This window comes from Colias eurytheme, chromosome 1 (assembly GCF_061535395.1).
Source record: "Colias eurytheme isolate Ceu_HAF_F1 chromosome 1, ilColEury1 Martin Lab GWU primary, whole genome shotgun sequence".
Lineage (NCBI taxonomy): Eukaryota > Metazoa > Arthropoda > Insecta > Lepidoptera > Pieridae > Colias > Colias eurytheme.
The window spans coordinates 11392980-11405281 of NC_142980.1; the positions used below are offsets into that span (position 1 = coordinate 11392980).

A 12302-nucleotide genomic window follows, 5' to 3' on the forward strand; every position below is an offset into this window, starting at 1 on the left:
TCTTCAGTCCTCGTTCCTCACCCATTCTTTCTACATGACCGTGCCAACGGAGCCGTTGTGCTTTTATTTCTCCAATTATATTCGGCTCGGCCATTAGTTTTTCTAGATCGGCATTTGTTCGGACTCTCCAGCTTCCATCCTCTCGTCTGGTGGGACCAAAGATCTTTAAGATTAATAAGTAATAAATATAATTTAATCGAAACAAGAAAGTCAAGTTAGTTTCAAGAAAAAACGGCCAGTGATATAACTAGTTACCTATTACATAATTAGATATTATTAAAACTGTGACGGTAGAATTTGTGGTACAATGATCTATATTTTTTTGGTGTGTTGTACCTATGTTTTCGCCTGGAGAAACGGAGAAAACATATTTCGAAAATTTGAAAGTTATTATATAAACTCAGCATACTTAGTATGTATATTGTATACCTAGTATTCATTAATAATAAGTAATAACTAATTAACGCGATAGTTAATATTATCTACTTTATTCGTGTATACCTACTTTAGGTACCTATAGGCATATATTATTATTCTTTATTGGGGGCTTTTTGCGATTTTTTATAACTGATTCAGTTTATATTTCATACAAATTACCTATCTATCCGTAAAAAAATAGTAAATCTAAAAAATGATACAAATAAAATAGTACAGTCATGGTATAGTCTATTGGATCTTGATCGTCATTCAAACGTACTACACGTTCTCTTGCCATGTGCATAGCAGTTCAAATAGAGAGGGAGTTATATGTGTGTCCCTTTCCGCACCCGCTCTCACGTGTGCCTGAGCGTGAACGTTAGTGACGTACCGTACAAGTGAATCAAACCTTTCGATTTTTTATTCGATTGAAAAATCGATATATAAATTCTATTACAAAGAATTGAAATTTGATTGAATAATCCTATAATACTTGAACTAGAATGATATTTCATTGTATTACCGAGGAATAAAAACTTAAATATATTTGATTAAAATTCCCAAGATAACATTATTAATTCTAACAAATTTTACGTAATCTACGTCGAAATATATAAGTATTCCACTTATTAGAATATATTAAGTGCATTTAAGCATATCTTTATCCCCAAAATGTCAATATTATGTTAAAAAGTAGAACTTATTTATCTTACTTATTTATCAACATTGAAGTTTCGTACATCACTACCGAATATTCGAGTTGCCCGTATCCGATTTATCAGACGAGAAGTTACAACCGAATCGAGTAACACTAACCGACTAGCGATTAGCGAATCCTGCGAATCAAAACGTAGACATTACCTTCTGAAAAGTTAGAACGATTCTTCGTAACTTCAATTTCTGGATTTATTTGTATAAATACGAAAAATATTCAAACTTTGATTGAGTTATATGTTTTAAGAAACGTTGATTTTAACTTAGCTACTTTAATAAGTTATTTCCCATGTGGGGTGTATGCAATTATACACAATTTCTTACTAGATTTATGACACTATTTGTTTGTAAAAGTTGTGCTTTTGAAATACATTTTATATAAATAAATATATTCTCAAGGCAGTGAAGTGTTAAATTCTTATAATAACAATAAAAACTACTACATAACATTGAAATAATTGAGACAATGTGTTTGAATACAGTGATAATCATAAATATATTGTGCTTAGAGACATAATCAAATATATCAAAGTATTCAACTATATAAAGATGGCATTCAATATGAGTGAAGGTAATTATTTAGTTTTAATTATAATCATAATAACATTTTTGTTACTTTAGAGATTGATGTATGTTCATTTTTAAAGGTGTATCATAATTCTTTTAATATATCCAATATGTTTTTTAAATATGCTTTCCACATTCTTAAATTGCAGGTGCGCATAAACTAAATAATTGTTGTCAATACAAAATCATTCATATCAATTTCACAATGAACTAATTTGGTGAAAATCTGGATCATTTACTATGTTTGTTGATTCAGATTTTCACCATATTATAATAAATTATTTGTCTAGTGAACGGCTTAAATGCTGTTGAATGTTAAGTTGCAATAAAAATTTTCTGCGATGGATTTCAAATTGTGTGTACTGGAATTATTTGTTTTGAATTAAGTTTTTCTCAATATGCCCTAGCGAATTGATAATGACTTGTTGAAATAAGTGGGTCATTTCACTGAACAGACAACATTTTTTATCAGAGTCTCACTTTTCAGGTTTAAATAAAAATCAAATGTTATATATCAAAACCATGAAAATAGAAAGTGCTGAATTACACCATTTTGTTTATAGTTTGTTCAAGTAAATATTGTGTTGCTCACTTAATTGTTTGTTTGTATTGAGACAAGTAAGCACTGTAAGACTGAGTCGTCTCATCATTATAACCTCTTAGATAAAAAAATATTGAGGTCAAAGGTTATAAAAGTCTGGGCAATTGGGGAAAGAAATATAAATTTTTCCTATCATTTATTTGCTAAAAATATATTTTTTAATATTTTCTTGTCATCTATACATGACATTTCTTCAAGCCAATGTTGTCATGCTCACAGAAATTTCCACAAAGTAATCCAAAACTATTTGTTTATAATTATCAGTCTGGTTTGATGACAAATTAAAAATCAAACAATTATTTTGAAGCTACATGGTTGAGAGTTGATTCATATTTTCTGTTATTAGCGCATTCAAACAAACTCTTCAGCTTTATAATATTAACAATAACTGACAAGCAATGCGAAAAATATTTATATGTAGCGTTTGTATGCAAAAATAATATTGACTACTAGCGGTCCGCCCCGGCTTCGCCCGTGGTACATATTTCGCAATAAAAGGTAGCCTATGTTCTTTCTCAGGGTCTAAAGATTATCTGTGCCAAATTTCATCAAAATCGGTTCAGTGGTTTATTCGTGAAAACCATACATACATACATACATACAAACCTTTCCTCTTTATAATATTAGTATAGATGTACTGTGATAAAACTATTTCCAATTTATATCATCATTGGCATTATTGTTTTTGTATAAATTTAAACCACAGATTTAAACAGTTTGCAGTTTGATGTGGGAACTAAGTGGAACATATGACTTGTAGACCTGTTTTAATACAGATTATACTATAGAGTATAGGATATTCACTGGTATAATCCTCAAATAGTTATGAAAACAATCATCCTTGTGTAAATATTTTAAAATATACCTGATGAGCTTTAACTGTTATATAACCAAACAAAAGAATGTAGTCTAGTAGTTTGTAAAAATAAAATTAAAAAGGGAATTTCCGATAAGGCAATTGTCTTAGTAAATAACTAAAAAATTGTTTATATAAAATTCTGTTATAATTTTATCATTATTCAGTCTGTTAGTAATTAACAGTTACTGTTCTCAATGAATATCATTATTAGATATGACTGCGAATTACATAAATATGTTTACAATTTCACACAATATCAGCATTGCTAATATGTAATAACCTTAATATGTAACAGTTGTTCTCAATTTATGAATGATTTCAGGAGCAGCAAGTAATACCAACATAAATATGGACACTATGGATGACTCGGACATAAATGCGAAAATTTCTGACTCAGCATATTCCAACAGCTGTAGCAACAGCCAAGCAAGAAGGTTACTTTAATTATATTTCTCTTTGGTTGTAGCGGGTCACCTTGATCAAACTGGGCAATTTGAGCTATCTGCCTTGAATTCATTATACTTGTTTATTTGTGTAATATGCAAAATGTTAGACTGATTAGTGATTAGGTAGCAGATTCCTATGGCAGCACTAAAAAATTGGAAACATAGGAGTCAAATCATAGCTATAGATTTTTGATGAAAAAATAAAAAATATAGTATGTAGCATAATAACGATAATAAAAAAGAAATCAATGGAAAACAGGTGATATTTGTATATGTTACGGCTAAAGGTAGGTGAGAACATAAACTTAAGATTAGCCGGCTAAACTTAGGTTTATTTTCGACGAGGTGTTAATGTTAGTTTGTTCTATCTTTAGCCGGCTAAACTTAAGTGTAGCCGCAGGCCCGTGGCTAAAAATGTCGGGGTGGGTAGATTTGGTTACTATAATACATGTAAGGAACAGGGCGAGTGTTTTCTGGCACTTCGCCGGCTGCTGCCGCAGCACGCTCGCTGCGCTCGCTCGGCTCGTGCGGGTCTTAAGAGTTCTAACCTAACCTAACCTAGCCACCAGCTTTCTGCCCTGAGTCGGGGTGGGTAGATTTGGTTACTATAATACATGTAAGGAACAGGGCGAGTGTTTTCTGGCACTGTGCGGGCCCCTCAAGCCCTCCACCGGCCCGGCGCTAACCAAATCTACCCACCCCGACATTTTTAGCCACGGGCCTGCGGTTACACTTAAGTTTAGCCGGCTAAAGATAGAACAAACTAACATTAACACCTCGTCGAAAATAAACCTAAGTTTAGCCGGCTAATCTTAAGTTTATGTTCTCACCTACCTTTAGCCGTGACATATGTATATCAAATTACACTGAGTCATCAGAGAAATTAGGTTAGCACTCAATATACAAATGCAGTATTTCTGAATAATTTGATGAGTTAGGATCCAATGCCTCTTACTTATTGATTATGAGTTCATTTTTAACATTTAATTATCAGCATATTTTTGTAAGTGCAAAGTCCATATTTTGATGTTCAATTTTATTTTTACACTACATTGCTATTGGTCTTCTAAGTGTATATAAAGCCTTCCTTAATAAATGGAATATCAAACAGTGAAATAGTTTAAAGTTTTTCAAATCAGATCCATAGTTCCTGAGATTAGTGCGTTCAAGCAAGCAAACAAACAAAAAAAAAATTTCAGCTTTATTACTAGTATAGATATGGACGATTTACTGCTACAAGGTAAGTAGACCATTGCATGTACAAGTATGAACAGTCATAACAGTCTTAACAGGAAAATTATACAGGGATGTTCTTTAAATAGAAGATTGGTAATTTGGGAAAGTTGTTTGGAATTATTGGTGTGAGGGCGACTTTGAAAGAGATTAAATAATGAAATGAATAAATGTTTACAGCCGTAGTTCACACTCTACGCATTCGGGGAGCCACTCCAGCGGTAGTAGTGGGTATGGCGGAAAGCCATCCACATCTGAATACAGGTATGATACATTTCTTATCTAATTTTGGTGAAGGCTACTTAACCTAACTTTAGTCAATTTTTTTCATGAGTCATATTTTATTTATACTGTTATTGTGGGCATTGACAGCATAAATAATATCAGGGTATAACGTTGAGTAATGAGTAATCACGGCAGGATAAATTATTGCTTTTCAGGTTACATTTCAATTATTGCATAATAAGGTAACGAGGATTTCTTATTGGAATCTATTGAGAACCATTAATTGGAAATTGTGTTTGTAACCTAACTAAAACTTTTTGTATTATTCTGCCGTTATGTTTTCCTTTACGGTGCAATAAATCATTCGAAACCATCTAGGTAGTTATAATTCTGAATATATCATACATTCATAACACACCTACGCTTAGTAAACATGAGATTTGTTTCGGATTCGCCACGGAGATACGTAACCTCATAATCAGTTCACGTTGTTGGGATATTTATTCCCAAATCGTATTATATGACACATAGATGAATACCTAGTTTTCCGCCGGTGGCTTCGCCCGCAGAGAAAAGCCCTACCCTAAAATCCTTTCTCAAGTCCTCTGAAGTCCCCATGTCCTTTCTCAAGTCTCAAGCCATCTCTGTGCCAAATTTGAAGTAAATCCATGCAGTTCTTTTTGAGTTTACCCCAGACATAGATACAGACAAACAGACAAAAATTCTAAAATGTATATTTTTGGCTTCGATATCGGTTGTAGATCATGTTCCAGGTATCCTTAAAAAAATATTCTTGACTTTCCTACGGTTTTATTATAATATGTAGGTACATATAGATATAAATAAATCTTAAACAAAGTTTGAAAAATGACCGCTCGGAATACTTAAATGTCAACGCCGTCGATTGTTCGAACAACGTGAATACTTTGTCACTTTATTGGACACGTGAAAACAAAGTTTGCGTCGGTCGTAGCGCTTCAAACACGTGACGGTATTAGTGAATTGTTCCGCTGCTCCCCGCGCTCGGATTACCCTGCCCGTGAAGGGTCTGTGACGTTTTAATAAGAATCCTTTTACATTTAATAGGTGGGAAGCGTAACTAAACTTATATAAGTGCACGTTTTGTACATTTAGGTTCGCCTTATAATTTAATTGCATTAAGTAGTCGTTTTGAGTGGGACAGGAACTGTTCAATCAATCTGTTGATCTATATTTGAGAGGGCGAACCAGATACTTGCGTTTATTATACTAGACAAAATACAATACACTTTACAAAATTTGTACATTTCTTCCGAACACTTCGCTGGCACGGATACAAAGTTGTTGTTCGGTCTAAAAATATAGCATTACCTAATCAATTATGCGGGTCGTATTGATGATTGTATTTTCAAAGTTGCTTATAACTTATAAGTTTAATAATTGCTCAGGGGTTTAAAGCGTCATAGCATAAAAAGTTATTAGTTTGGTCACTTGGTACTTGCACTCAATTGGTGCCTGCATTAATTATTTAACGGGCGTTTCGCACCAACTACCAAGTAGTCAATTCAATAAATAGCATCAGGCCTTGTACTGATCACGTTTTCCTAACATCTGCTCTAGTTACTATAGTTGGGGTTGTTTGTCGGATCACGTTTAAATATTGGAAGAAATATAATCTATTCTCGATAACGATTTCCGAGAACTGTTATAAAATGGATGTACTATAGTATATTAATTTGTATCGATTATGGAATGTTGTTATCTTCTGCATTTACTTGTGAGTGAATGAATGTCCTTTCGGCTATTAGTTATCACTAGGGGTTGGACAAATGGCAAAACGTTTGTCATCTGTTTCTTTTGTATACGACTAATGGTCCGGCCACCCAGAACCTGCAAAATTTAGAAAAAAATCATATCAGTTGAAAATTGGTAAAATTGTTCAAAGCATTACTAAAAAGAAAACACTAATATTTACTGTCCATCCACTGATATTTGAAATTAAGTTATCGTTTTGAGGACAATTGAGTATTTGAATAAAAAAAAAATATTGATTTTTTTATGTATTTTGAAACTTTATTATTAATAATATTGATATTTAATGCAAATAACTTACAAAAAAATTTTTTTCCGTTAATTATAAGCAATTAAAAATTGATGAAATTTAAGTTAGAATCACGTGACTAAAAACGCGCCATGACTGGTCACCACAGTTGTGACGTCATAATGTTATGGCTATTATTAACTGCAGTACATAGCGTTTACATACGATTTGTTAGTTGGTTCCGAATTAGTTAGTTAGTTACGAATAATATTCTTGATGTTGATATATTTATGATCACCGATTTTTGTCAGGAGTTGCCTTTGTAGTATGCGTACATAATGGTACAAAACGATAACTTTTGAGGTTCGCCATTTTTAATATAAATTTAAATAATATAATTAACAATTAATATAATTAATATGTAATTTAATAATGACAACAAAATTAAATAGATCAAAACACTGTATTTATTATTAACACGCTTTTATTAGCTTCACCTGTATGTTTGTATGTAACCGACTCCTTTCGAAGTTTCGACTCGATTTTGACCCACTTAAAACCGACGGATTTTGTTCAAATTTTGAACACTTATCAAGGTCCGATGACAATACAATAATATCATAAATTTATCCTGATAAGGATCGCCAGGATCAGCTTAAAACATATGTTTGTATGTAACCAATTCTCCTTTCGATTCGATTTAGACCCACTATAAACCGACGGATTTAATTTAAATTTTGTATACTTATAAAAACCCGGTAACAATACAATAATTTCATGAATTTATCTTTTTATCCTGTTTAGTTTTTCAAACTATATTTAATTTTCTATCAACTGCAATGAGTGAAAACTAACATTATGACGTCACACGCGCTCGGGTGACGCTTCGGGAGTTGTCGGCGTGTCTTCGGTACTGGATTCAAAGACTAATTTTTATTTTGAAATAACTTTTGAATTATTGCAAAAAAAAAAATAAAAATAAAAACAGTTTTGTTATAAAACTACTATATAATCTTTCCATTTATCACAAAAAAAAATTTAATTCAAATACTCAATTCGTAATAATTAATAAATAATTAAATATATATCTAAGGTTTTTCGGGATTTAGATTCAAAAGATAAGTTTTATATAAAATCGCTTCAGACCTATTTAGGTGTCAAGTGATTCAAGAACCGTGTGCACTGATATCGAGAAAATCCTGATGTCACGGGAAGTTTAAATATGTTATTCATATCTTGAACAATGAAAAAAAATTTCTGTTTAGAAACATTGGTTTAGTGTGATGTGATAAGTGTATGTCAATATAAGTATCGATAGCGGAATCTTTTCTTTATATAGAGTTTCTACCATATGTCTAGAGCTCCAGCGTCTCAAATGTCAGCACAAGTCATTTTCTCAGTCAAGCCAAGTCGACACTGACCGAGGCTCCGAGCTGCTTATCAAGCAATTGCTTCGCGAGCGTCCTCGCTTTGTGGGGACCCGCCTATTATTACTAAATGTATCAATAGAATGAAGTCCCGTTTGTTGAGTGACTATATCCCTCTTTAAAACCAAAATATTCTGATTATATAAACGAATGATACGTAATAGGTACAACATTAAAAGTCTGAGTATAGCTAAAGCTCAATTTGCAATAGGATAAAAAAGTTAAGAATTCGAATCATTCTTTTGTCTTTGAAAATAACCCTCAATAAGTTATAATTGGTGTTGAAAAAGTTCGGAAATAATACGGGATGACAAATTCGGCGTTTGTTTCGTCGACGCAAGTGATTGCGTGGTCTTACTTCGTAACCGTTCGCCTTTAGCCTTATAATGACGTAAATTACTGTGCCACATAATTTAAGTAAGCTCGCTGGTGTTAGCAATGGATTGTTATTATTTATTGAAAATGAAATTGATATATATGTAGAGAAAAGTATACTTACGTAAGTAGTTAAGTAGTAACTTATTAAAAGAAAATGCTCTCGTCTATGTATCATGTATCTTTGGTAAAAGTAAGGCATTGAAAATGTCATTAAGTAGTGTAATCTACTCTAAGTGTAGAATACAGAAAAATCACCTACATTTATTAAAAAAAGACGTGTGGCACTCGGGGACTGCCGCGGTAAAGCATAGCATGTCTTCAAGCCACACCTCCGTGCCCGTCGGAATGAGGAGCGTGAGGTTTTTTCGTTACGGAATTTCTGTATTCGGTCCGCGCGCTCAAGGCCCGCGATAGAAGCTATACAATAGCTTAAAAAATAAATCTGTATTCGTAAATGTGTATATTGTAATCTGCTTCATTTATGTGTGTTTTTGGATAGGTGTAATTTATCAATTTACAAGCTGGAGGTCACGGCTTAACTGCTGTGGGTACTCTGAAAAAAATAGCCTATGTGCTAATTGAAACTTAATATATCTCCAGATTATAATCCAAATTTCTAACAAATCCCATAACCTTTTTTTGGATGAAAGAATAAGACACATACATCCATCCATACATTAATAAATTCTTAGAAAAAATCGTGCTTATATTATTTGTAGGAAGAAGGATTTAACAACATTCAAATATTTTAAACTAGCTTCCGCCCGCGGGTTCGCCCGCGTGGTGTTTTGATAAAAGGTAGCCTTAGATGTTCTTTCACAGGGTCTAAATATTGTAAACGCGATTTTTTCAGTATATTATTATCCCGACCTTTGGCACCCTTTTTAGCGAGCGTATTGTCAACGTATTGTCACTGATGTTAAGATGGAAAGTGTGTAAAACGTCAGGATAATAATAATATAATGAATAAATCGCGTTAAAATCTAAAATTTCTAAATTATTGGATAAAAACACAATCCCTTCCCAAAAGTATGCGATACTAAAGTACCACTACGATACACAGCAACAACAATGTCAGCCAGCCGCCTGTGGAGATCCGGTGTAAAGTTAAAAAGAAGAAGAAGCAGCCGGAGGAGACCCTCGAGGTGCAGGAGGAGGAGCCGAGCCCACCCGAGCCGGAGCCCGAGGTGAAGTCGGCGGAGGAGGAATGCGTTGATGGTGAGTTACCTGATAATAAAATGAAGTTATAGATAAAAAAAATAAAAAAAAAAATTTTTCGGGAACAAAATGCAAAGTAGCTTAGCTAATTATTACGATGGCACTCGTAAAATCTTATCGTAACTATTGCGTGGGTACCATCGCACATAGTATATACATTGCATGGCACTATATAAAAAAAAATCATTTTACTAGTTGAGGGTAAAATAATGAGAAACTCTTAACCTTCGAGATCAGTGAAATTTTATATACATCTATTGTCTATCTATTCTCTTTACTATTGTCTTTACGAGTAATGTTGGAGGCACGATTATAAAAAAGTGAACTAAATTAGTAATATCTCTGTAGTCTGTACTGTAACTGTGGTATCAACCCAGCTGGATAAACAGCTTTGTTGATAATCACAAGGAAATGAAATAATTGAAGTCAATAAAACATAGTTTGAAATTGGTTATAATTTTTATTTTATTTCCTTATGACTTTGAAAATAATATTCAATACAAAATTTTAACAAATCTCCGAAGTAAAACAGTATTCAGAACAGAGTTTTTGAAGTTTTTTTTATTTGGAGTTTCTCTCTTTACTGTCACGTTTTATATTGTTTTGTTAATTTTCCTTTTTTTCCTGAGTTTCATATCGAATTTTATGACTATTTTAGTTGAAGTCAAATAATATAATTTATTTCAATTTATATTAATATTAGTTTTTATAATGCAGGTAAGATATAGTTGAAATAAAGTTGAAATGTTTGGAGAACACTACGCACAGCGCATGAATTGGCATGATATTCACTCAATCTGTTTTTTTGGGAGAATTCTTTTTGGTAATTATTTTTGTGAGGGCTCCCCTTGACAAGCAACTTTTTATTACAACTATGAAGTATAAAATATTAGTTAAGAGTCGATGTTGATATTTCAATTTCAAAGAGACCAAAATTTTTACATGCTGTGTGTTAAACCATTTTTCAAATCGTACAAAAATTCAAAACAAAAAAAATACCAAAAATGTATAATTTTTACAATTTTTTTGCAAGTATTTGAGTACGTTACATACGCACGTGTTAGTTAAGTTGTAAGTATGGTTAGTTCAGTCTGATATTTTGTTGCACAGCCGCCAGCTCGCCCGCGCAGCCAGCTGAAGCGTCGTGCGTTGAGAGCATGGACATATCCACGCCGGAACGAAGCAGCGTTAAGGATAAGGTAAGATTGAGACTAGATAATAGATATATGTAGGTGTAGGATGTATTTGGGAGATGTAGTGTTTTGAAGCAGTAGAGCCCTTTAAAGATTTGTAAAGCTCTAAGATTTTTAAACGATTGTTAAAAAAAATAATTACAAATTTTTTGGCATGGTGATTATAAAGTTTTAAACTCTTTCTTTGGTAGTCTTTTGTAGACTGTCCAGTAAAAAAAAAATAATTATTCAAACGAAAGTCGCGTGTTCGAATCCCGCCTCGTGATCGAACTTTTTCTATTGTTTAAAAATTTATAAGAAATATACCGTCGAGTAACCATGTGATGTCCAATTTTTTTGATCTCAATATAACGATAACTTTCTTGTTGCGAAACTTTCAAGTTTGTCCTCCAAAATAAAGTTTACAGGTCGAAAGCCATTTCAATGTCTATATTCAATGGATACTTTTTGCTTTTTACAAGGAAGTTGACTTTTTTTGTTTTCCCTTTTTTTGAATTTATGAGAGTTTATTTTTGCTTTGTAGTCGAGCACGTGTAACTTCCCGGTCAACACACCCAACAGGCCTTTTGCGAATATTGCTGTAAGTTTAACATTTTTTTTTTATTTATAAATTTACACTTTATTAACACTATATAACTTTAAACTTTCGCCAAACTGTAAAACAGTTTGTTGGCGATGCGCTCCTATGTATTATATGTATTATAGATTACCCTAGGTTATAACATTCCTTTTGTATTAAGGATTAATATCTTAAATATCACTTTTTGGTAAAACTATTCATGTATCTTTCTATTTATCTTCCAGGACGGATTCTCATGTGTGATCTCCATGCAAGATGGAGTCGTGATGTATACGACGTCGTCTCTCACCAACACGCTCGGTTTTCCAAAGGACATGTGGATTGGCCGGTCGTTTATCGACTTCGTTCATCCAAGGGTGAGTTTGTTTAGTAAAAATTAAATTGTATTTTTTCTTGGGTAGTTATACGGCATACATTCGGGAGT

At 32.7% G+C, this 12302-nt stretch overlaps 1 protein-coding gene across 3 annotated transcripts in view; it reads left to right on the forward strand.

Moving 5' to 3' along the window:
• The first annotated feature begins 1234 nt into the window (after positions 1-1234).
• per (period circadian regulator) overlaps positions 1235-12302 on the forward strand; it is a 32959-nt gene continuing 21891 nt past the window's right edge. For 2 of the 3 annotated variants that reach the window (XM_090104513.1, XM_090104520.1), the window contains exons 1-7: positions 1235-1702; positions 3481-3592; positions 5018-5101; positions 9951-10105; positions 11216-11304; positions 11822-11878; positions 12103-12234. In XM_090104513.1, the coding sequence (XP_089960639.1) occupies positions 1681-1702; positions 3481-3592; positions 5018-5101; positions 9951-10105; positions 11216-11304; positions 11822-11878; positions 12103-12234 (651 nt within the window). In that variant the 5' untranslated portion in view covers positions 1235-1680. The remainder of the gene's footprint in view (positions 1703-3480; positions 3593-5017; positions 5102-9950; positions 10106-11215; positions 11305-11821; positions 11879-12102; positions 12235-12302) is intronic. The other variant, XM_090104529.1, reaches the window with a different exon arrangement.